This window comes from Danio rerio, chromosome 9, assembly GCF_049306965.1.
Source record: "Danio rerio strain Tuebingen ecotype United States chromosome 9, GRCz12tu, whole genome shotgun sequence".
In the NCBI taxonomy this organism is placed as follows: domain Eukaryota; kingdom Metazoa; phylum Chordata; class Actinopteri; order Cypriniformes; family Danionidae; genus Danio; species Danio rerio.
In genome coordinates, this window is record NC_133184.1 from 19,462,670 (window position 1) to 19,490,116 (window position 27,447).

General features: G+C 34.9%; 1 protein-coding gene across 30 annotated transcripts in view; it reads left to right on the forward strand.

Moving 5' to 3' along the window:
- The window catches only part of dgkh (diacylglycerol kinase, eta), a 159,397-nt gene that overhangs the window by 40,915 nt on the left and 91,035 nt on the right, over positions 1-27,447 (forward strand). For 12 of the 30 annotated variants that reach the window (XM_073912577.1, XM_073912581.1, XM_073912559.1 and 9 more), the window contains 2 exons: positions 2,693-2,803; positions 10,403-10,483. Coding sequence is in view for 9 of the 30 variants with exons in the window: in XM_073912559.1 (XP_073768660.1) it covers positions 2,693-2,803; positions 10,403-10,483 (192 nt within the window). In the remaining 21 variants the exon portion in view is untranslated. Of the gene's footprint in view, positions 1-2,692; positions 2,804-3,456; positions 3,604-10,402; positions 10,484-18,937; positions 19,288-19,311; positions 19,390-27,447 lie in introns of those variants that run through there. The other 18 variants (XM_073912575.1, XM_073912582.1, XM_068223577.2 and 15 more) reach the window with 3 other exon arrangements.

A 27,447-nucleotide genomic window follows, 5' to 3' on the forward strand; every position in this document is an offset into this window, starting at 1 on the left:
GCCATCTCCAGAAATGTATTTTGGGGTACGTTTTCAGAATGAGCCAATGTTAGAAGCTTAACAGTAAAATTTAGACCAGGGGTCACCAAACTTGTTCCTGGAGGGCCGATGTCCTGCAGATTTTAGCTCCATCCCTAATTAAACACACCTGAACAAGCTAATCAAGGTCTTACTAGGTAAACTTGAAACACCCAGGCAGGTGTGTTGAGGCAAGTTAGAGCTAAACCCTGCAGGGACACCGGTCCTCCTGGACCAAGATTTGTGACCCCTGATTTAGACTATAAGTGTTTATTTTATTATTTATTATACATTTTTTATTGAATCCATCTTAAGTTTAGGGTTATTTCTAAAACAGCTTAAAGGGTCACCAAATATCCTTGTCTTCCGCTCTCGAGCATGAAATTGGTGTTGAAGCACACTTGATCTTGGCAAGACTTCCTGTTCCTTCCTCTGGCACATTGCACATGTCCCTGTGGACGTCCAGAGCTAATATCAAGTTTCAAATTCTGCTTCCTTTACACTTATGTCAAGCCTCACATGCCGCCGCTTTGTTTGGTACCTTATAACATTGTTTATGTTGCTGGGATATAATTGGATGGTGCGTGTGTAGGAACAGCTCGTATATCAAGGGTATAATTTAACTTGCTTGACTAGCTTGTTGGACAGAGGATTGTTTTATGTCACTGTCTGTTTCATGTCACTCAGCTCTGCTATGAATATATCCACAGGAAATGACAGAAAGAGGAAACTTTTCCATTTGACAAAAAAAGAAACATGGCTTTCATTTATTGATGTCAGTGAAAGGTTAAAGGTGCAGTAGAATGAAAATCTGGATTTAACTGGGCATCGCTGAAGAGTAAGAGTTAAGTTCATGGACATGGCATAATGTGAGCCTCAAACACCATTGTTTCCTTGTTTGGTGAAAACCAAAACAATCAGAGCAAAACACCAACTCTGGTGATCCACATGGAATCATACATATGCACACACCAGCAGTGTTTGATTGGACACAATGTTTTCTAGTGAGATACAGACATTGATTTCCCCCTCCTTATTTTTAAATTGATCAAAGATTGTATTAAACACATTATATTACTTATTAAACATACAAACTATTTAACATTCTCTCTCTCTCTCTCTCTCTATATATATATATATATATATATATATATATATATACATATATATATATATATATATATGGAACTTGTGTTGTCACAATACTGGAATTCAATAACAATTAGTACTGAAACATTTGAACACTGTTGAGTGCCGTCTTAAACAGCGCTGATTTGCCATTGTGTTCACGTGCTCATTAGAAATGACTGTGATTGACCCTGATGGTTGTTTACTGAGTGTAACTACAGATACAGGGATAACACAATTTGGACTTTTATTTTGTAAAAGAGAGTGGCAGGCAGACGAAAAAGCATACATTTTCAGGCAGCTATGCATTTTTTTTCAATTTAACAACATAAAAACGGTGGACCAATTGGAGCGATTTTCAGAGCGACCTCAACTTGACTTAAAAGTGCGGTCCTCCCGCCCACCAGGCACGCATCACCATATGCTCAGTTTTTTTGTTTTACACTACGTATTAGCGTGTGAGTTAAAGCGATGTCACTAAAGGAAAACCCTTGCTCTATTTTTAGATTTAAGGCTCATTGGGCTCAACACAAGATCAACATTCACCACATGGCTACAACACTAATCGGAATTATTGTTTGTAACTTTAGGTGGGTTTGCAAACGTGTAATTTTCATTGTGTCTACCTTAAAGGTTTCCATTTCTCACAGAAACTTCCTGTGATCTTAACTAGGTGCAGCTGGAAAGTGCGAGTGCGTTGGCTCACGTATGCGTCTCTCCATTGGAAATAAAATTACGAACTTGCCTGCAGGTCGTGCCGAAGTGCCGTTACGCAGCGCCTTGCATTTTAGAACTCTAAATATATGTTTCTATCAGGGTACACACAATGGCGCTTCAAGTCAGCGGCTGTTTGCGGCACCCAGCCATGATTTATGACACTTCATGTTTCTGCCGCGCCACAGAGCGCCATATGAATATTTTGATTTTTAATGACATCCGAATGTGTGTCTGGTGTACTGTGCCGCAGCTCCTAGCGACGCATCTGGTGCCTCAGTCAAAGTTAATTCAGTGTGCGTGGTTATTAGTCTCGGTGTACAATCTCGGAACTTTAAACTAGCACACAGTTAGCTCTAAAACTATACAAAGACAGAAATTATGTTGTACTCTCTGCTTGGTTTATGTCCGAGTCGTGCATGTACGGCTAAATGTTGATCCTCTCACTCATGTTGCTTCTCTCTGTCTGCCTGTCTGTTGCCAAACACAAAGCGGGGAAGCTCTTGGCTCTGCCCCCTTGTTACGTTGGGCGGGAAGTCGAAACTAATTTTCATGTGAAGCAACACACCCCAAAAACAGCGACCTGTGTACTGATTTGTAAAAATGTTTCATATTAATCTCCACACAATATGCAGTAGTTCAAACAACACTATTTGTTCAGAAAGACATACACTGAAAAGGATGAATATGTACCAGGACACCCAGATTGTGGTTTTGAAACCGAGCTAAATTGTTCATTACTATTGGTGATGTTGTTGCTGTGTGCAGATTGAGAATGAATGGTTAAAATGTTTCCTGACTTTTTTTTTCTGCTTTTCTGCCTTCTCTGCAGACAAGCGTGAAGGAAGGGCTGCTTCTGAAACAGACAAGCTCGTTCCAGCGTTGGAAAAAACGTTATTTCAAGCTACGAGGACGGACGCTCTACTATGCTAAGGATGCCAAGGTGACTTTTCCACCACACAGGCCTGCTGTAGTTTTCCAATTATTTCTGAATCTACACTTTCACTACTACACTGTAAAAAAAAATCCAATCTATTAATCTTAAGTAACTGCTTTTGCTCACTTAATTAGTACAAAATAGTGTAAATATGTTTAATAACTTTTTACAGTGTACATTAAAGGGATAATTCACCTCAAAATCTAAATTCCGCCATCATTTACTCACCCTTTATGTGTTTCATACCTTTAAGAGTTTCTTTCTTCTATTAAACACAAGAGAAGATATTTCGAAGAAAGCTGGAAGTATTGACTTCCATAGTATTTGATTTTCCTACTATAGAAGTCAATGGTTACAGCTTTTTCAAAATGTCTCCTGTTGTGACCAAAAGAAAAAGGATACTCATAAAGGTTTAAAACCACTTGAGGGTGAGTAAATAGTGAGTACATTTTCATTTTTGGGTGAACTGTCACTTTAATCCTCTTATAAAGAATCAAAGTAAGGGGCTGGTATGATTTGCTTGACCCTGGTTTCTCCCAGGACGTCTGCTACTGGGCATGCCTGAGCTGAGATGGGCTGAAAAGCTTCACATTAGGGCACCTGCAGAGCACCATGCCTTTAATGTCACTGTGTGTATGTGTGTGGTTGCACTATGGCAGGCGGGTGGCGTTTTGGCCCGCTGGCAGTATCGGGTCTCTCGTAGCCGCGTGTGCTGGAGGGTGCTTTCCGTGTGCTGGACCGGTGCCCGCCGTCCGCCGCCCGCTCTTGGCGCCAGTGGATCGGAGGAAGGCTTGGTGGCGATTCGGGTCAGCAACAACAGCGACCCACCCTTTTAATCTATCATCAATGACATTGCCGACCGCCCATTACCATGCCTGGCATTCTTCCAGACGCTCGTTCTCCTCATTGAGCGAGAAAAGTTTGTCTGCGGCAAAACCGAAGCGACATCATGCCGTTTCTTTTGCATCTGCTTGTCTGTTTACGCATCTGAAAAGGAGGATGGAGAGTCCTGAGTCTTGTATCTTGTATGTTATTGTCCGTGTCTTAGGAGAGATGCTTTTATTAAGCAGTGGTGTAAAGGAGTGGTGTCCAAACTCAGTCCTGGAGGGCCAGTGTCCAGTGTTTAGCTCCAACTTGCTTCAACACACCTACCAGGACGTTATTAGTATATCTAGTAAGAGCTTGAGTAACTGGTTTAGGTGTGTTGGATTAAGGTTGGAGCCAAACTCTTCAAGACAACTCCTGAGTTTGAACACACCACCTTAAAGCAAGCCTCGCATTGAAAGTCTTCGTCTTCATCCATAAGTTCTCTGCTCATTCAGCTATACTGGTTCTTGTGGTTACACAAATGTTTTGTTTTTCAATTTTTCTTCCTCAATTTTTTTTTCTTTTCTTTTTAAAATAAAAAATATTTCTAAATAAGAAAACAGCAATTTATTAAAAGTTAAACAAACACATTTTTTGTTGTATTTTTTTATTTTTCTTATTGATTTTTTCACTATACTACTTATTTTAAATGGTTTCATTAAATTTTATTAAACAAATCAAATTATTAAATGTATTTATTTATTTTAAATAATATACAAATATTACAATTATCATTAATAAACAAGTAATTTTAATCTATATCTTCTATAAAAGGCTTTATAACAGTGTTTCTCGACCACATTCCTGGATATGCTCTGCACATTTTCCATGTCTCCTTAATCAAACACACCTGATTCAGATCATCAGCTCATTAGCAGAGATAGAAAGACCTGTAATGGTTGTGACAAAGGAGACATCCAAAAACATGCAATTTTTGTGGTCCTCCAGGAACGTGGTTGAGAAACACTGCTCTATAAAATGCTAAACAACAAAGATTTACATTTAAAATGAAAACATGAAATAAATAATAATAATTATAATTATAATATATTGTTATATTTTGATGTCCAAACATAGATGCCTTAAAGAGTTTTGCTTTAAACACAGCTGTCTGGAAATTTCAGCTGAATCTGAAATCACCCCCTAAACCCATAGTAATAGTAAATTAAGATATAAATGACATAAAATGTATGAATTAAATGTGTAAATTACATAAATCTAAATATTTTGTTTTATTACTAATACACAGGTCACTGACTGCATAATCACAGGGTAACTAAGAAGTAAAGAAGTTCTAATCCATCTTAGGTATTCTTCAACTAGCAAAATACAAACAAAACACCAATGCTTTCTGGTGCACTGCTTTCATTCACTCTTTAAGGCAAAACTATATACAGTTGAAGTCAAGTTATGCATGCCTGGTGTTAAAATGATGACTAGCATTACTATACAAAAGTTGACAGACAATACACTTGGAACTCTTGACACAGAAATATTTCTCATGAAACACAACAGAGAAACAATTACCCTATTCTTCACCAATAACCAACCCAAAGTTTTATGCATTTTTATAATATTAACTCTTCTATTGCAGTATAAAATTAGTCGTGCCACCCTATTCTGGACTAACTGTAATTTATCTAAGTCTTTACTTGATCAACTTGACCATACCATGGGACAGTAATCTAGATAAAAAGAGCCATTGCCTGAACATTTTGAGAGATACAGTACTGTGGTAAAACATTTTACACGTCTCTCTTAATAATTGATAAACCTCTTCCCATAACTATTACCATTATATCGATTTGTTTTTCCTCTACCTGTTCAATAGACACACTCATTACAGACAAATTTAATTGTGGTTTACATTTAAATTGAAAGATGGATCCAAACAAAATACTTTAGTTTTTTGTCAAATTTAAAACCATCTCATTATTCTGTATGAACTTTACCACTAACTGTAGCTCTTCATCTAAATCAGCAGATATACATTTTTTTTGATAATGGCACTGGTAGATATTATGTTGTATCATCTGCATGCATAACTGCCCTTACATGCTTTAAAACCAAAGGAAAATCATTGGTAAAAAAAATAAAAAATCAGCAAATTCCTGAAGGCACACCACATTGCAACTCATTCACTTCTAAATAACTTCCATTAAAAAATACACATTGCCTCCTACTAGTCAGATAACTTTTAAAGCAATGCAGTTTGAGAAGTAAATTTATAACATTTTAATTTTTCAAGCAATAATTTATAAATCTGTACATCATAATCAGAGCTAAAAGCCAACAATACCGTTTCTTCTAAATTACTATCATCAATCTGTACTAAACAATCAATTATTTGTGTTAATACTCTTCCAGTTAAATGTCCTACTTGATATGAATGCTGAAAGTCAGAGAATAAATTGTTTGCCTTAAAAGTTAATTAAATTTGTTCACACACTATCGTTTCAAACACTTTACAAAGAGCTGGCAATAAACTTATTGGTCGACTATTAGCCCCACAAAACTCTGCTGCATTTTTCTGTAAAGGAATAACCTTTGCTTCTTTCCAAGCTAATAGAAAAATCCCTTCATTAATACTCACATAAAAAATATTACTTGTTCTGTCAAACAACTGGCCACTAATTTTACAAGGCGACCATCTAAGGCAGGGGTGTCCAAACTCGGTCCTGGAGGGCCGGCATCCTGCAGATTTTAGCTCCAACTTGCTTCAACACACCTGCAAGGATGTTTCTAGAATGCCTAGTAAGAGCTTGATTAGTTAGCCCAGGTGTGTCTGATTGGGGTTGAAACTAAATATTGCAGGACACCGGCCCTCCAGGACCGAATCTGGACATCCCTGATCTAAGGTATCCCTTCCCAATGGTTTATTTATATTTATCATTAATGATTTTTGTTCCACTTTTTCTTTTTGCTCCAATTTTATTTTATTTTTGTTGGGAAAACATCTTATAAAGGTTTACAACCACGTTTTAATCATCATGTATGGGTGAATTATCCCTTTTAAGGGTATAGGGGCGATTACAACATGAATTTGTGTACCCCTGGTCCAACAGTAAATTCTGTCACCGAACTTTTATTTTGCCAAGTTGTCCTGAAAACCTTTTTCAGTTTCTTTGTTTATTTAAAAATAGGTCTAATCTATATATATATTTTTTTTTATTAAGTCCACGGCTTTCCTTTTTTATTCCTTCAAAATGTGCTCAATTAAGTGACAATCCACAATATATTGTTTATTTAGTTTCTATGATTAAAGATGTAAAAATGGCTCACTATTAAATCTCCCTTAAGTGGTTATAAACCCTAATGATTTTCTTTCTTCTGTTGAACACAAAAGAAGATATTTTGAAGAAAGCTGAAAACAAATGCTACTTCAAAATATCTTTTTTTGTGTTCAAGATGAAAATCAAACAGGCTAATAAAGAGCCGTTCCTTTGAATTCAGTCCGAAATAAAACACCGGTTCCATAGCTGAGCATGTGCCATGACATAAGGCAAAGCAGCATTTCCTGCATAACTCCTGAATGACATGGAGTGGCACTAGTGTGTTGTGTCAGAGAGCTGGGAGTTACAGCACAGACCTCACAGGCTGATCTTGCTGCTCTCCGCAGACACAGGGGGCTTTGTTTGCATTGGCATGGCATTGGGGTTTGTCAACTATGAGGCCTGCACTTCATGCTGTAGACCTGCCAAACCTACAGATCATAAATAAGGTGGCGCACTGTTTACACTCACTGAGTATACAACCATCATTTACTCAAGTGTCTGCCAATCAACACCCAACACATGGAGGATTTGGAGAAGCTATTGAAATGATATGTCAGGAAGCTTGGAAATACATTGGGCTTCAAATTCGTATGTGTTCTTGGAGTTTATATATGAAATTGATTATATATATTTATATTAGGGGTGTCACTGAAATCGATCGAAATTTATGCTCAATTTTGATTATCGAATCAAAAAATTGAATCGTCGATGCTGCCACGCCCCCATGTCACGTCAGCTTGGCTTGCCAAGCGGGGAAATAAACAGGCTTGTTGAAGTGCTTGTTAAACTGCAGAAGCAGGAGACCCTTCGACAGAACTTAAACCCTCTCCTCTTTCAATGAAGTTGCCGGTGTGTAAGCATTTTGGATTTCCAGTGAGTTATGTCGACAACGTTCGTGTTGTCGACAAAAAAAAAACACAGTTTTGCAAGCTGTGCTATGTACGTATTACGTACGGTTCGTCCGATAGACAACACCGGCATCGCGATCCTCCGCCCGCCCCCGTGGCAAATCCGCTCGCGAAAAGTACACACTCAGGCCGTTTACACTGTCTTTGTTTTTAAATGGCATTTTAGAACGACAACAATTTGACATCCACAGTGGCGTGTAGCATTTCTGAGCAGCCCTCCTTCCTCTCTACCTCTGAAAATGCACATTACGTGACCACACAGACGCACATACAGCCTTGCGCTCGAGACAGCAGGTCCAGGCAGTCAGAGGACTGCTTCAATCTTTCACTCACTTGTACTTAGTCATTTTAGCGAACACCTCAGATACTGTTGGCTGGTTCCTGTTGGTTGTGCGTCTTTTTTACCGACGCCATTATAATGACACAGATCACTGCCTATTCACGAGTCCCGCAGAAAAAGTGATTGACAGGTGGTAATTATGTGTGTATCTTGCCTTTATTCATTTACTGTATGATTTGTTTATGGGTAAAACAAAGACCATGCAGGTCAGGTAGTTTAAACGGTAGGCTACAAATAATTAATTGGTCATTAATTAATTATTCATAATCGAAAATCGAATCGAATGGTGCCTTTAAAATCGAAAATGTATTCGAATCGAGGATTTGGAGGATCGTGACACCCTTAATATATATATATATATATATATATATATATATATATATATATATATATATATATATATATATATATATATCGGATATATGTGGCTGGGTAGCATTAGTAAATGCTGTATATTGATACCTCTCGAGTCCTCTATCAGGTCTGAGTCACTCGTTCATCACGAGCCAATCACACGCGTTTAGAGCCGGAAAAAGAATTGATCCGTTCATCTCTCGAGCCCTTTATCGGGTCTGAGTCACTCGTTCCTCACAGGCCAATCATATGCGTTTAGAGCCGGAAAAAGAATTGATCCGTTCATCTCTCGAGTCCTCTATTGGGTCTGAGTTAAGGCTGATTTGTACTTCTGCGTCAAACGCACGCGTATGCTACGGCATTGACGCATAGCCCTTCACCATGGCCGTTGGCGTCGCTGACGTGCACCTCTCAAAAATGTAACTACACGTCGCAACAACGCGTAGTGTAAGCTCTGTGATTGGTCGGCTTAGTAGCGCTTGGGAGCGATTGTTTACAAGTGAGGAGTCCCGTGAAGGAGCTCCGGATGGAAAGTTTTGTTTCGTTTTTACCTCATAGTTAAAACTGTTGCACCTCTCCTGGTTCCTGCCTCAAAATGAGCGAGTTTGAGCCACTTGTACATTCTGAAAGTGTTCAGGAAAAGCAAAACAGCAGCGAAGAAACTCGACACAGAGGAGCATTAACACCTCACTGCCCACTAGCGTTTCGGAAGTGTAATGCAGACCAACAGAGACAGCACGCAGAAGTATAAATGCACAGCTACGGGCGCTGCATGCGCCGTGGGTTACGCTGGTCACGTTCCTCACGGACCAATCATTTGCATTTAGAGCCGGAAAAAGAATTGAACCGTTCATCTCTCGAGTCCTCTATCGGGTTTGTGTCATTCTGTCACGTGATAAACGAACGATCATGGCTCCTATTGGCTTAGACTGTGCATTGATTAAGATTATATGTGACTGTCAGTGTAACGTAAATGAACCCCTGACATTTGAAGACATAAAGAGCTAAGCAAAGAGACAAAAATGCCTTCATTGACAAAAGAGCAGGTAAACATTGAATTATTATTTTTTCCTTCTTATATTCTAGTTATGACTTATGTGATGTGTTTAGAAGCAATTCGTAACATTTTAATAATATTTTGGCAAATTGAATCAAATGAACGAAATGACTTGAAAAAAGATTTGTTCGTCTTGATGAACGAGACTCAAAGATCCGAGTCAGTCCCATCACTAGTTCCCACGGCTCTCAGCCTTGCCCCCTCGCCACACTGACGTTCGCAAAGTTTTTGTGTGTACGAAGCATTGATACATGAGGCCCCAGATCTGTTTTTACATTACTGTAACGGTTGGGTTTAGGGTTGGGGTAGACGTTAATAAAAAACAATTAATGGGTAATTTAATAAATAATATAAATAATTATAGTTAATTCTGGCTGCAGCCATATATGATCTATAGCTGATTAACCATGTGGATGCATGAAAACCGCCTTCTGAGCATATTACTGTAGGCGCCGAAGGCCCCTACTGGCCCATATCTATCAGCTGATAACCACTGATACCGCCCATTTAATCGAGTGCTAACATTCAAAGTGGCTGACCTCGTACTCTGTCACTGAAGTACTATAGATGTATGGCATTTTAACTCAGGCTTTGATTTTCTGCTTTCTGCGCTGCTGAAGGAGGTCTTGACAAACCCAGCTGTCTGCGATCCATCTTAAACTCATATAGTGTACACGCATGTTAGTGCATAAGATAAGGAGTAGCACAATAAGCTCATTTTTGTGTCATTTCAATAGAACTGTAAGATTTCTTGGTTTTCCTGTATGCAGATGTTTACTGTTCTCCTTTTTCTCCCGTTCACAGTCTCTTATTTTCGATGAGGTGGACCTTTCAGATGCCAGTGTTGCCGAATCAAGTACAAAGAATATCAACAACAGTTTCACGGTAAGCGGCCATTTCCAGGAATGCTGCAAAATATCCACAATATACAGCAAATATTAAGAGAGTACATTATAAGTGTAACATTAACTACAAGACCACCAGATTCTACAAGATCACGCTGTTCTCATAGCAACAAGTGAGCCAATTCTACAAGCGCTGTGGTCAGGGGTGTCATTTTTCTGTTGGTATTGGCTTGAAATAGTTTCTTTTTAAAGATCATTTTGAATGTGTCGTTCATCATCTGTTTCTTTTTTATGACTCACCATTAGTAATGATTTCCATATGTTTGTCAGGTATATTTATGTTTTGTTGTACACTATTGTTATTATTAGAAATGTTTCATAAGAAATGCTGTGTAATAATGTGTTCAACACTGCTGCATTTATGTGAGCACCATCATGTGTTCGGATATTTTTTTTTCTACAACACATTCAACATATGTAATTGTATTGTTTGCTCATATTTGTTTTGAATATTTATATTTTAATTTATTTGTCAGTGAATATAAATAATATATTTTGGTGCATTTGAGACAGATTTATTAAACAGAAATGATTATTAAAATAATATTTTTAGTCACCAAACATCTTTAGAAATGAAAGGATAATACACCTTAAGTTCAAGTTCAAGCTACAACATTACAACAAAATGTGTTTATTCTCTTGATTTTTCTTTCTTTTTTATTTAGCATTTTCCAATAACATACATTTGGGTGTACTAATTTTTGGACTGTATCATAAGTTTTGTTATCGTAAGATTGGGCTTCAGTACTGAATAATCTAATGTCTAGGCACAGATATATTATTATAAAGCATCATATAGAAAATATAAAAAACAAAATGATGTAAATTATATTATATTATATTATATTATATTATATTATAAGAATTAAGTCAATGTAATTAAATATTATTATTATTATTTTTATTATTTATTTTTGTTTATTTTATTTATTCAATCAATTTTTGTGGCTAAATATTATATTCAAAATCATTAAAGTTAAGTTAGCATTAAAGTCATCATTATTGGCTTAAATTTTATCACAGTTTTTTTTTACATTTATATTATATTTTAACCGATTTGTATTGTAATTGATCTCTCTATATTGGTTTTTCACAATGAACAATGTGCATTTAAAGTAATATTTAGTCATCTTTGTTAACATCATAAAAAAAGTTGTTATTTCTTGTTAACTTACAGTGGATTAACTAATGCTAACAAGCACAACTTTGGATTTTAATAATTGATCAGTAAATGCATAACAATGATTAATAAATTCTGTCTATGTATTAATAAATTAATTGTTGTTTGATATTAGCTCATGTTAGTATAGGGGTGGCCAACTCTGTTCCTGGAGAGCCACTTTCCTGCAGATTTCAGTTGCAACCCATATCAAACGTACCTGCCTGTAATTATCACGTGGTGTTCAGGTCCTAATTAATTGGTTCAGGTGTGTTTGATATGGGTTGCAACTGAAATCTGCAGGAAGGTAGATCTCCAGGAACGGGGTTGGCTACCCCTGTGTTAGTAAATACATTAAGTTCTGGACCCTTTTTGTAAACTGTGACTGTTTTCTCTCATAAAGATACAGCTAAATTTTGGTAACACTTTACAATACAAGACACATAGTTTATGTATTTACTAAAGTGAACAAAAATAAACGATGTTTGTACAATACTTAATTGTAATACTAATGCATTAATAAAACATGTTTTAGTTTTATAGCAAAAATGAACAAATACATTAAATGGTTTGCTTATTGCTTGTTCATTGTTTGTAAATACATTAACCAATATAACTTAAAAGTCCTGTATTAGTGTTTCCACTAAATTGTATTACATACAAGATCTTGGAAAAATGTGTAATAAAAAATTATTAAATGTTAAAAACATTCCAAAACTAACAAATGTAGTGTGTATAAAAAAGTAGTGTTTATGTAGTGTTTGAAATCAAACTTTCTTAAAAAACAAATCCAAAAAACAAGCACTACTTCATATGTTTCTAATAAAGCATTAGCAGGAGTTAGATCCATCTTTCATCTGACTCTCATATATTTCTTTTTTTATGGACTACACTATTGTGAATTTGTAAAGACTATTGTGATTTTTTAATTATATATTTTTTTTTTCTATTGAAGGTGCCTTAAACAGTACATGTAACAGTACAGCCTTAAACATGACTTGTATTTTGATAAAGGAGACAGGCTTTAAGGAAAACTAAAAGAGTGAAGCAGGCAGCCATGCATGAGCACAGAGTGTTTACAGCTTGTCAGAACACAAAAATCAGGATATACAGATTTTAAAATTATTCAGTGCCAAAGACGTGTATTTAAATGTAACTTTTGTGACTTTAACATTGTGAAACATGACGCGTATGTTTGCAATGAGGCAACAGACACATGTAAACTGCTGAATATAATGCTTATGCATGGTGTCATGTCACTCTGCTCTTACTGTATATTTTTCTGGACTGAAAGGATACTAACAAACTTCGTATGATTTATCTGTTTATGCAGAGGTTGATAATAAATACTGCCTGTGTTTCATAAACAGAACACGAAATGCAGGATTTAGAGATCATAAATGTATTTAGTGCCAAAACTATCTGTTCAAATTAATATTTTGTTATTTTATATTTTTATATTTTATAATTTTATGTATATTTTTAAATTTGCAGTGTATGTTTGGGATGAGGCAACAGACACATGTAAACTGCTGTGTCTAAGGGCTCTATTTGAACAATCCAGGTGCAAAGTCTAAAGCGCATGTCGCAAAAGGATTAGGGGTGTGCCCGAATCCACTTTTGCTGTTTAAGGAAGTAAAAATACAGTTTGGCCTCTTTACTTTCCCTTTACTCTTTCGTGGATAAGGAAATGGTGTTGTACGCACTCCACTGAAGACATCCATTAGCCTACATATTTAATTTTGTTTGTTAAGTGCAAAGATTTGTTTTAAAACTATTCCTAAATTCAGTTTTAATTTCCAGCAAGCAAATAAATTAACAGTTATAACCAAGTGTGAGAAACTGAATTATATCCAAACACTCGTCCTATTCTTATGCCCCATATGGTGATGCATACGTCTCCATCAATCAAATATTAAACAAATATATATATATGCTTATAAAATAATACTGCTGCTAATAATAATAACGTTATACAAATTAATTTATGTAGAAAATAATTTTTTATTATTATATTTTAATCTTTAATTTTTTTATATGTAAAAGAGATTTGTGTATTGCTGTACATCCTGTGTGTATTAAGCAATGTGTAAGTGTTTTGACCTGCATAGGAGCATAACTAACAGGTTCTGTGCTTGACTTTAGACCAGCTTTTAGTTGGTCAATGGCGCGGTCTATTTTAGTTCCTCAACATAGCAACGTGCCAATGCGCCTTAACACAACTCCTTTTCAGACCGGAACACCCATGAGTGCACAAAGTGGGGCAAAATTTGCTATTTAAGCAACGTGGCGCAAAACTTAAAAATTAAATGTAAAAATAGCAACAAATCACACTATACACATCTTAATTCTTTATTAATGCACATTCATGCATAGTGTCATATCACTTTGCTCTTATTGTCTATCTTCTGGGCTGAAAGAACGCTAACAAGCTTCATAATACTTGATAATAATCACTGCCTGTTTCATATACGTACAAAGCTTGAAAATACAACTATAAATACAACTTTGTTGTCGAGTATAATTATAATTTAGCCGATAGACCCTTTCACACATACAGACCTTTCCGGAAAATGACCCTCAATTTAAATTTGTTCCGGCAATTTTCCGGAAAGATAAGTTGTAACATTACTGGTAATTTGCCGGAATGCTCTGCTGTGTGAACACAGAAGGAAGATTGCTGAAAAAAGCGTGTTCACGCTTAGAATGAGACATCTATTCCATCCAATCAGAACAATCAGACGCATTTACATCTGCACTGTTTATGAAAATAAAAGCCTTTGAATATTTTTTTTCAGGCACATTTAGCTGCTAGATGTTAGTTAAGTAATGTTTCTATGTTCCTTCTCTCACACATAGCCCAACTGTGCCAACTGTGTTAAAAATTATCGATAAAATGCTTATGAAAAACAGCTGTTTGTTTACCTTCAAGCTCTGCTTGACGCGGGTACACGTGAAGTGCAGGAGTGCTCTGGTGAGAGCCAGCTCACCCATACTAAGTACATCTTGACATGCGAAGTTGTTCCTCCATATGTTTTCATCGAAGTCGTACACAATACTTATTCATCCACAGAATTTGTAATGTTGTCATATGCGTAAACGTTTAGCTGCAATTTGCGCATTTCCCTTTGAATGTCTCGGGGATAAGCTGCATGAATGCTAAAGCTTCATATAAAAGTGTAACCATCAAGCCGGATCCCTATTACATTCACAAATACAATCGCAGCCAATTTGAGCTCATTTCTGCTTAATGATGTCATAATTTAACGGTATTTTAGAATGAATGTGTGAATGCTCCTTTCCTTAAAGATTCCATAACGTCCTTGCCTGTGTGAACAGCGCTTTTGTTTTATTTACTGAAAGTCATTCCGGTAATTTTACGGATATTTACCTGTATCACTATGTGAAGGGGCTTATGTCACTCACTTATTCTAGCTTAAATAAACCTCTCCACCACTTTAGCTAAAATAAAAAGTAACATTTCTTTATAGTGCTTATCACTATAACATTTTATCTAAATTACTTAAATTTTTGAGCCTGTAAATGCTCCAAATGTTATCAATGAAGGTTACTTATTCACTGTAAAATGTACATATGTTGCCTCAGGGACTTACAGTCATACTTTTCCATTCTGTAACATCTGTGCGTTTTCATGAGCGAGTAAACAAGCGTCATCCGCTAAGATCAAACGGTTGGAGGATCAGCGATTGTGGTCGTGTCCTTCTAAAAACTGTAGGCCGACTCCCCAGGCATGGCTATAAAAAGAAACAGCGGAGGACTAAGAAAGCTCCAAGGAGAAACATAGCCTATTTTTAGTAACATGTTAGTGCTCCACTGAGCCTGTTGTGGATGATTTGATGGCTGGCATATTGTTTAACAGTGTGAACGCGTGTGGAACGCACGTGCTCTGAAGTAACTGCTTTTCTCCACCTCCTTCAACAAATGCTTTTCCCCCTTTAAAAAATAATCCCCCCACTGCCAGGAAAACAGCATATGCTCATTATACAAATCAATTATTGAGAGACCCATGTTTTTAGTCTATGTTCTTGTTTTGCTGATGTTCAGAAGATCTGCTGATTTCAGAAATGCATTATACACACATCTGAGTCACTCAAAACTCTTTTTTTGACACTATAGTGTAGTGAGGACACACGCTTCACTATAAGGAGGCTATTTTTGTCACCAGTGTTTAATTGTCCTCATGAGGCTTTCAAAGGTTTACCCAGGGGAGAATTGTGTTGCTCTTTTATGCCACAGAAGACTTCATTGAGTTTTCTGTAATGGTTCATTAAAGCAGCAACAGAAGTGTCTCTTTAAAATTGTATCTTTACAAATTGAGTATGATATACTGTAATAGTTTGGTTATGTTGAGAAGATTTATGATTGCAGATAAAATTAAGAACAAATTTGAGAACAGTCTGTGACAAATCTGAAAATCTGTGTGTGTGTGTATATATATATATATATATATATATATATATATATATATATATATATATATATATATATATATATATATATATATATATATATATATATACATATATATATATATATATATATATATATATATATATATATATATATATATATATATATATATATACATATATATATATATATATATATATATATATATATATATATGTATATAAAAATAAATAACTCGTAATTTTACTCTTTTTTTAAATAGAGATCAAAACAACACAATTAACTGTGGGTTCTGAAAATATGTTAAAGGGATAGTTTACCCTAAAATGAAAATTCTGTAATCATTTAATCATGCTTCACTTGTTTAAACTTTTATGAGTTTCTTTCTTCTGTATAACAGAAAAAAAGATGTTTTAAAGAAAGCTGAAAACCGGTTACAATTTACTTCCATAGTATTTGGTTTTCCTACTATGGATGTCATTAGTTACAGGTTTTCAACTTTCTTCAAAATATCTTCTTTTGTGTTTATTAGAAAAAAAAGGTTTGAAACCACTTGAGGGTGAGTATTAGGGCAAAAATTACTTTTGGGTGAACTATCCCTTTAAAAATAAAAAATATATTGTTTTTGTTTTTAAATTAGTTTTAATGACGTACTCATAAAGACTTTGTTACTGAATTTATCTAATTTTTACAATTATGAACCAATTGTTCAATTATAGTACTAATTTAAAACTGTTACTAATGATGTAATTTATAAAATTTTTATTTTAAGTTACATTCAAAAGGCGTTTTACTATATTTTGGTCACTACTATAGAACTAATAAACCTTTATCCCAGTTCTTCCATGACAGTTTGACTTATTGAAGCACAGAAATAGTGATAATATTAATGCTTATAAGAGTAAAGGCTGAAGCTGTTTATCATATCATATCATATCATATCATATCATATCATATCATATCATATTATATTATATTATATAATATTATATTATATTATATTATATTATATTATATTATATTATATTATATTATATTATATTATATTATATTATATTATATTATATTATATTATATTATATTATAATACGGACAATTTAGCCTACCCAATTCATGCAAACTCCACACAGAAACGCCAACTGAGCCGAGGCTCGAACCAGCGACCCAGCGACCTTCTTGCTGTGAGGCGACAGCACTACCTACTGCGCCACTGCTTTGCCTATATTATATTATATTATATTATATTATATTATATTATATTATATTATATTATATTATAATTTTATATTATATTATATTATATTATAATTTTATATTATATTTTATCATATTATATTATACTATATTATATTATATTACATATTGTACACTGAAAAATGTATTCAAAGATGATTCCTTGGATTTTCTCAATAAAAATTAAAGGTAAGTGGTTGTAAACCATTTTTGGGGGACTGAATTTAAACAAACAAATTATGTTGAAAATAAAAAAATTAAACGGGTTTGTTTAAATCCAACCCATATAAATTGTTTGTAACAGTTTTGCATAAATAATTTTTTCCCATGTATGTATGTGTTTTATCATGTAGGTATTCTCACTATGTAGAGGATTATTATCTGCCTATTATTGAGATACTGGCTGTTAATAACTAAACATAACTACTAACTTAATAATACTTATTATGGCAAAAGTCAAAGTGAATGGTTTAAGAATAGTGAGAATTATACTTTAAATAAAGTGAGAATGTATTATTATATTATATTATATTATATTATATTATATTATATTATATTATATTATATTATATTATATTATATTATATTATATTATATTATATTATATTATATTATACATATTTGAAGTCAGAATTATTAACCCCCTTTTAATTTTTTTTCTTTTTTTAATATTTCTCAAATTATGTTTAACAGAGCAAGGAAATTTTCGAAGTATGTTTGATAATTTTTTTTTCTTCTGGAGAAAGTCTGATTTGTTTTGTTTTGGCTAGAATAAAAGCAGCCTTTAATTTTTTTAAAAACATTTAAAAGTCAAAACTATTAGCCCCTTCTAGCTATATTGTTTCAGTAGTCTACAGAACAAACCATCAATATACAATAACTTGTGTATGAACTGCCATCTTAACCAGCATATGTTTTATGCAGCGGATGCCCATCGAGCTGCAACCCATCTCTTGAAAACATCCATACACACTTATTCACACTCATTCACTACGACCAATTTAGCCTACCCAATTCACCTGTTCCGCATGTCTTTGGACTGCCGGGTAAAACACCAACTGACCCAGCTCGAAGGCTGGGGCTCAAACCAGCGACCTTCTTGTTGTGAGGCGACAGCACTTCCTACTGCGCCACTGCGTCACCTTTTATTCTATTTTATTTTATCTGGTAAAATAGAATATGAATAAAATAGTCCCAAATGAAAAATGAATTAATCTTCTTATGAATTACTTGAATAATTTAGTCTTGGAAATAAAAAGATGTTCATATTGAAACCACTTTTCATTGCAGCCTTATTAAAACCCAATTGATTTTTGTATAGTATCTCCACATTTTTGAGCTTGTGAGATTATTGTGAGGTTTCTCAGTCAACTCTGTAAAGGAAAGACCTGAACATGAGTATGCAACCTGCATTCTTATAGCTGAAACAATGATTTTTCTTACATAACATGCATGCAGCCACTTTGGGCTATTTTTTGCTGTATTTTTCTCAATGCAGCAACCTACTGCTTTGTAGTCGTGCTGTGTATTTTCTGTTGCTAAAAATAGCTCAGCACAGTGTGTATCTGGGAGCTAGAGAGCAATAGAGAGAGAGAGAAGTGATCTGTCTGCAGAACAAAAGGAAATCCTCAGAGTGATGTCACTCACAAACACCTCCCGCTGAAGAACAGCAGTCCGAACCCAGCAGAGGAGGAGCGAGAGATACTGCATGGGGGAATGATGGAAAGAGCTGAACGCTAATGACTCGCTTCTGCTCCACTTGATCAGCGGTCCAGAGAGAGGGAGAGTTGTAATGGAGAACGGCAACAAATACAAGCCACTTCTTTAAGACGGAATGCAGGAGTCGCATCTGTACGTGGAAATGTGTTTGGCCATGTGGAAGCACTCAGTGTGGCGGCGCATGTGACATTGCATGTGTCTCCGGTGGGCTGTTCCTTGAGGGTCTGCAGCAGTTGGGGAGGGTAAGAGAGCTGGAGAAACCAGCAACACACACACACACTCACACACATAGGCATAAGCTCACGACTCCAGCAGAATTCAGTGCAGTCGACAGCGGATCGCTGGTGAGTGAACTACACACATATGGCAGATGCATGAATGCTGTGTTCCAGTGGGTGTTTGTTTGATGCTGCTGCTTGACATCTGCTCGTGTGCCCAATGGAAACTTGACTTTAGATTGGGAGCTGTTTTTTTGTTGTTGTTGTTGTTTGTAACACTGGCGTTGGTTTTTGAGCTTGTTGGAGGAAAGGAAAGGCGATGCACCTTGAGGTACACGTGAGCCAGGCAAGCCATCCAGCAGCAGCGGGTGCATTTTTAATTTTTCTAACGCTTGTTCTTGAGAGCAAGATTCTATTATCTTCTGTTAGCATCAGCTAGAGCTTTTAAGAGGATGCACAGAAATGGATTTATCATTTTGTGTTTGCGCTGTTAAGTTTCAATGCTGCAGTTTCAGGTTTCTGCTAATGCCATTTTCTATGTAAACATTTTCTAGATGATCACGATTTCAAATTGAAATATGCATGATTTATATCATGGAAGGTAGGGCTGCTCGATTATGGTTAAAAATCATAGTCATGATTATTTTGGTCATAATTGTAATCATGGTAATTAAAAATGATATACAGTTGAAGTCAAAATTATTTGCCCTCCTTTGAATAAAAAAAAAAAATCATAGTATTTCCTATAATATTTTTTCTTCTGGAGAAAGTCTTATTTGTTTTATTTCGGCTAGAATAAAAGCATTTTTTACTATATTTTCAAAACCATTCTAAAGTCAATATTATTAGCCCCCTTAAGCAACATATTTTTGATTGTCTACAGAAAAAAATACTTTTATAAAATGACTTGCCTAATCACACTAATTATGCCTTTGAATTGCTCTTTAAGCTGAATGCTTGTATTTTGATAAAAATGTTGTAAAATATTATACACTGTCATTATGGCAAAGATCAAATAAATCAGTTATTAGAAATGAGCTATTTAGCCTATTATGTTTAGAAATTTGTTGAAAAAAATCTTCTTTCTGTTAAACAGAAATTGGGCAGAAAAGGGGCACTAATAATTCAGGAGGGCTAATAATCTTCAACTGTATATACAGTTATTTTCCTCCCTGTATATAAGAAAATGTAAATAAGTACAATAGAATAAAAATATGAAACAAACTGTGCTTTAAGCATTTTCACTGTAAGAAAAAATGTTAATTGTAGCTACAAAAGTCCTTCAGCCATGAGCAGTGAGGGATTTTGTCCTCATGTTGTTTGATTCAGTCAAAGTCAGCTTTATTTTTAATTCAGCCACATGTACTGGACATATAGAGAATCGAAATTACGTTACTCTCAGACCCTAGGTGCCTAACATGTAATGTTAATATAAAAATAGAGCTTTAAGAATAGAGCTATATACAGTTAAACCTATAAAGAGCCTTTAATGGTTTTCCAGCATTGCTTTGCAGTGGTTAAGGTGCTATGCTATAAATAAAAAAAACGCTGCTTATTAGCTCTTAAAGGGGTTCCATTATAACTGCAAGCCAAGGAACCAGATTTAGTGATACACTTACAGTTGAAGTCGAACTGATAAGCTCTCCTGTTATTTTTTTCTAAATACCCAAATGGTGTTTAAAAGAAGCAAGAAGTTTTTCACGGTATTTCCTATAATATTCTTTCTTCTGCAGCAAGTATTTGTTGTTCATTTTAGGTTAAAATAAAAGCAGTTTTTAGTTTTTTTAAAAACCATTTTAAGGTTAAAATTATTAGCACTCTTAAACAAATATATATTTTTTGATTGCCTACAGAACAAACCATCGCTATACAATGATTTGCCTAATTACTCTAACCTGCCTAATTAACCTAGTCAAGCCTTTAAATGTCACTTTAAGCTGTATAGAAGTGTCTCAAAATATCTAGTCAAATATTATGTGCTGTCATCTTGGCAAAGATAAAATAAATCAGTTATTAGAAATGAGTTATTAAAACTATTATGCTTAGAAATGTGTTAAACATATTAAGCAGAAATTGGGGACAAAAATACATTAACAATAACGGCTAATAATTCAGGGTTAATAATTATGACTTCAACTGTTTATAGTGCTATATATCACCTTAACCACCCCCAAAGAATCGCTGGAGAAACATTACAGGTACACAGGTACTTAAAAAACACTTAAAGTGGTTCTGTTTATCATTGTGTGCTTTTAAATAGTGCTAAATAGCACTGAAAGTTATTAGTCTCATGATCGGAGAGGAACCATTTAAAATGCTATATATCACCTAGTGCTATATATCACCTAGTTATCTATTAAGGCAAATAACTAGATTACAGATGTCCACCTAAACGTAGTCATTAGTATCTTCAAAGTAAGTGAAAGATCCAAAAAGGCATCCTTCTGATTTGATTCAGCTAACTTTTTTGTCAGACGGCTCACCGGTTTAACTTATTCACCGTCATTCATTTTAAAAAGCACCCGGTCCATTTTATTTGTATATGTTTTACTCTAACGCATTAACTCTACAGGTGCCTGATAATTAGATGTGGAGCTAACATTAATCAGATTCACTCTAGTCATCATAATTTACTCGAGTACATGCCTCAATGTCTCGCGCCCCCTTAATAGGTGCTGGCGTGTCCCACAGTTTGAAAACCCCTGCTTTATGTGTCTTGAAAAATATCTAGTAAAATATTGTTTACTGTCATCATGACAAAGATGAAATTAATCAGTTATTAGAGATGAGTTATTAAAACTATTATGTTTAGAAATGTGTTGAAAGAAATCTCTCTGTTAAACAGAAATTGGGGGAAAAATCAACAGGGGGGCCTAATAATTCTGACTTTTGCTGTATATGTTTAAAGAGTTTCATCAAATAAATTTTTAATGATAAATTAGATTTCTTTCGTTTACTTATTTCATAAATGTTTTGTGTTTGTTGTATATTGTTGCTAGTTTTTATACTCAAGCTGTGAAGGAAAACGTTTAAGTGTTAAATACAACAACTTTTATGATGCTGAAGCAACTTTAGTTTTTTGCTTTTTTGTTTTTGAATACATTATTTAGCTGGTTTTTCAAGTCTGTTTTGTTTTTTAGTTGTGAAAATGCAAATTAATTAAAACTGTGAAGTTAATCAACAGTGTATTTTCAATTCAGCACTGAAGTGACATTATAAGGGCATCAATAGGAGCATTAAAAATGTTCTTTAAAAACGTAACTCAAAATTACTTTTAACAGCAATGAATTACTTTTTGGTGTAATAAAGTAATTGAGTTAATTTTGGAATGAAGTAACTAGTACTGTAACTTGTTACTATTTTTCCGTACCTAGCACAACAGTGATACTAAATAATGTTTACAACATTCAAGATAGAAATTATTTTAGTTTTATTTCTGTTTTGTCACATTTTTTGACTCCGCTAAATCAGATGTTCATAGTATGGACTAATGTCAGTTTTTTTAAAAACAAATTATCTTCAAACGTCAGGTACGGCACACGTGATCAATACAAGAACAACAATAATGAAATCTGTCATGATAAAACCAGTTTGTTATTGGAAAATTTATCATGAAATCACTTTGTTGATGCTCCTCTAATGATCTTCTGTAAGAAAAATGTGCCTGACACACCTGAGATTAAAGCCCATAAATAGACGGAGCTGGATCTAATGAAATTATAATCAATTTTGTCCAGAGGGAATCCGCAGGCTCTTGCTAATGTGAAATAATGTAGACTTCAAGGGGTACATAAAGGGAGTGCTTTAATTAAATGCAGTATTTCTTCTTGTGGGATGAAAACATCGCTAACTGACACAGATGATGGATTCTCTATAGGGTGTGTAGTTAATTGGTAACCTGGTAGGAGCATGATTTTTTAATATGTAATAAGGGTCATACAGCTAGATAAATATATAATAGGCTTTAATTACAATTTAAAGGGAACCTATTATGCTGCCTTTTACAAGATGTAAAATAAGTTTGTGACGTCCCTAGTGTGTGTATGTAAAGTTTCACATTGACCCCCCTAATTATATACACTAATAACACGTGAGCCCTCCAGAAGGACAAATTCTTTAATATAAGCTTTCTTAAATATTAATATTTAAACATTTGTAATATAAATACACATTCGACCCCCAGGAGTTTGCATGTTCTTCTTGTGTTCGTGTGGGTTTCCTCCGGGTGAGTTGCAGCTGGAAGGGCATCCACTGTGTAAAACATATGCCAGAATAGTTGGTGGTTCATTCCGTGGTGGTGACCCCTGATAAATAAAGAACTTAGCCGAAGGAAAATAAATGAATCTTGTTGTTTTGATAAATTTAAAGTCTGCATGAAATCAAAGTTTACAGTATGTATTCCGCTAGCACACATTGATAAACAAACAAACAAACAAACAAACAAGCAAAAAAAAAAACTAATGAAAAAAAACTGTTTTGGTCATCTTTTATGAGCATCCTAACTATTTGCTTCCACTCTGTAATGGCAGTTCTACTCTGAGGACAGATTGGGTAAAATTTGCTTAGCCCCACACGCCTCCAACCAAAGATGAGTGGAAGAACAAATAAATAAAACGCGCCCCCTAATCAATAATAATAGTAGTAGTTTATTTATATAGCACACCCAAAGTGCTAAACACAATCAATGCTAATTAAAATAAAAATCACAGAGCACATAAATAACAACTAAAGCATAAAAAACAAACCTCTCATCATTCCAAAGGCTTAAATGCAATTTCACAAGGTTTTTAAAAGCAAGTAATCTTGGAGCAAGTCTAATGTGAGGTAAAAGCTTATTCCACTCCGCTGAAAGCAATATTCCATTTTAGTTGGAAATACGTCATCATAGTTGTAACACAAGGGTACTGGACAACAGAGTTGAAGATCTGTGTTTAGTACATTTGCAAGATTAGTCAGGCAGGCAATGGTCAAAACAGGTGCAATCCAGAATCATGGTCACGAACGGGTGAATGGGCAGTACAGGAGGCAAGGAATCAAAACAATAAAACAAGGCAAAGGGTCAAAACACGGCTTGGCGAGATGAGAAAACCCTTTTTAGTGCTACAGGATAACAAGACTCAGCAATGTGTGTGGAAATAAGGGCTATCTTTATAGTCCAGGTAATGAATCAATGATGACCTTTAGCTTTGTGACTGTGTCGTCAGGGAAAACCGGAACAGGTATGTGTGGTGCATTACAGGATTTGTAGTCCATTTGGCAGATTTGTTGTTCTCCAACGATCTGCAGTAGCTAGATCGCTGGTGACTGTAACAGTACTGAAATAAACATCTGAAGCAACTTATTATATTATTAATAGGGCCACACGGAATCTGCACACGCAGAAATGTGCAGTTTAGCCCATCATTGTGTCTATTCATTTACTATATATTTATATAGTAGTTTTTAAATTAATTTATATTTTTGGTTAATATGAAAATGTTCATATGATTTATTTAAAATACAGTTTGTAAAGTCATGTTTTACATATTTTAGAAGGTGTATTATATAAGAGACTTGCTTTGTTTACCAAATAAGTGGATCTAATAGGATTTGCATTGTAAACATTCAATAAAAGTTACAAAGGTATTATTTTTTATTACGTTTTTGGGCAATACAGTGGCTCATTAGTTAGCACTATTGCTTCACAGCAAGAATGTCACTGGTTGGAGTCCCAACTGGTTTAGTTGGCATTTCTGTGTGGACTTTGCGTGTTCTCCCTGTGTTTGCGTGGGTTTCCTCTGGGTGCTTCGGTTTCCTCTACAGTCCAAAGACATTGTGTATAGGTGAATTGAATAAAATAAATTGCCCATAGTGTATGTGCAAGAATGGGTCTGTATGGATGTTTCCCAGTACTGGGTTGCAGCTGGAAGGGCATCCACTGTATAAAACATATGCTGGATAAGTTGCCGGTTCATTCCGCTGTGGCAATCACCTGATGAATAAAGGGATTAAGCCGAAGGAAAAGGAATTAATGAATATTACGTTTTTAGTTACGATACTCCCAAAATAATTCCGCATAAATCTGCAAACTTTTTTCACAAAATTTCGCGCAGAAATATCAAAAAATGTCAGCAGATTCTATCTGGCCCTAATATTTGTATATCATATGCAGAGTATGACTTTAAATAGGTTCATTTATTGTAGGACTTCAATTCTTGATTCTTGAAGGATTTGTGTTTTTGATCAGCTGTCGTATAACTTGTCACTTGACAATAATAATAATAATAATAACAATAATAATAATAATAATAAAAACAGCCATACAGGATAACTACAATTAACAATAACAACTACACAATAATAATGTTCATTCATTTAGGACAACAGCGTGTATGTACAGTAGTTCTGCTGATTTTTTTTATTTATGCATGAATATTTTTTATTCAATTTGTTATTTCTATAGCACTTTTAAAAATGTGATCTGTGTTTTTATAGCAGTGACACCAACATTAATTAGCGAGTATATCTGATAGTGAGGACCGTTTTGAAGAGTTTTCATCAAATCAGTGGCGTTTTCTCCCAGAGATTCAATGGAGGTTTATTCTATCGGCTCTGGAATGTTCTATCAGTGTCATTGATTAGGTCAGACTCAGTCCTGCGTTAAATAAAGCACATTTGTCTCAGACGGATGCTCTCTCTCAGAACTCCTTCTGTCTCGGCTGCCCTTTCTTGACTATTGAACTGGAACGGCTTCACTTTCCCCAGACAACAATCAGGTCGCTCAGTCAACAGAGACTGTCTCATTTTCTCGGAGAGATGTGGGATTTCAGTGACTCTTTATCACCCACTGATGCTTTTTCAGGTGCAATTTGCTGGATCGGTTTCTTTTATGCTTCTTATGCCAAATGGTTTAGCTGGATGTTCATCGTGCATTTCCATTGACAGTTATGAGATAATTAATACATAAAGGAATGTACACAATCAAAAAGTCTTACATAATAGTGATCCGTAAATGAAATATTTAATCTGGTTTAACATATTGAACTCTTACTGGTACACTAAAAAATAATATGTCTTCAAAATTGTTGCAAGTAATTTATATGGGTTGAATTTAATCAAACAAATTAAGTTTAGTAATGTTCAACTTAATTTGTTTGTTTAAATTCAACCTAGATAAATTGTTTACAACCACTAAACTTAAAGGAACTAGTAAATCCAAGGAATCATGAAGCATTTTTTTCAGTGTATGTGTGTGAGATGCATTTAAATGAATGTGATCAAAAACATCTAGACAGGGTATAAATGTATCTTTTTTTATTTTAAATAACCAGAAATCACCATGTGAACCACCAATTACTGAACCTGTTAATTAAACAGTTTCATTTTTTAAAGTTCCATTTGCATAGCGTAGAATTGTAAATTATTTATGCTAACATTTCAATAAATATATCATTCTGTTTTCCCAGTACTGTATTTGCAGCTGTACGGGCATCCGCTGCGTAAAACATATGCTGGATAAGTTGGCGGCTCATTCCACTGTGACCTGATGAATAAAGGGACTAAGCAAAAGAAAAATAAATGTATGAATGAATAAGTATAATTCTGAAGATGAATTAAAGTAGCTGACTTCTCTTATCAGAATCTATCTGTTGGACACCTAGTTTTCTGGTTGACCATTATGACCAGTCTTTTGTTGTGAAGCCAAGCCCAAAGTCCATTTTACAAAGGCATGGCATCAGCACTGGCACGCTCACATTGCAATCTTTCCCCAGTTCGTCCAAAACCCTATTTAAATGTAATCACCAACACAGATGGAGCACAAGAGAAATCACTCCAAGAAGTTGCGTGTCCTCAGCGCGAGAGCTTGAAGAGGCTTTTAGAGTAAGTGGCTGGCAGAGAAGCGCTGGGAGTTGCCCGTCTTTGACTGTGTTAGAGAGAATGATGAATGCTAATGTGATTACTGCTTCACAGCCGGGCATAGGAATTGAAAGGTATGTTTTGTTTTTGGCATTAAAATGAAATCCAATAGCTCTTTAAGTAATGAAATAAACGCCTTGGAAAATTCCAGGAGCTCTTTCTGTAGTTGACAGCGCCGCCTGGACAGTGTGACTTCTTTATTTGTTTTTGCAGCAGATACGCAGCCTCTCGTGCTTGTGGTTTAGATCCGCAGTATCTATGGTGAACATATAAATAAACATGAAGCCG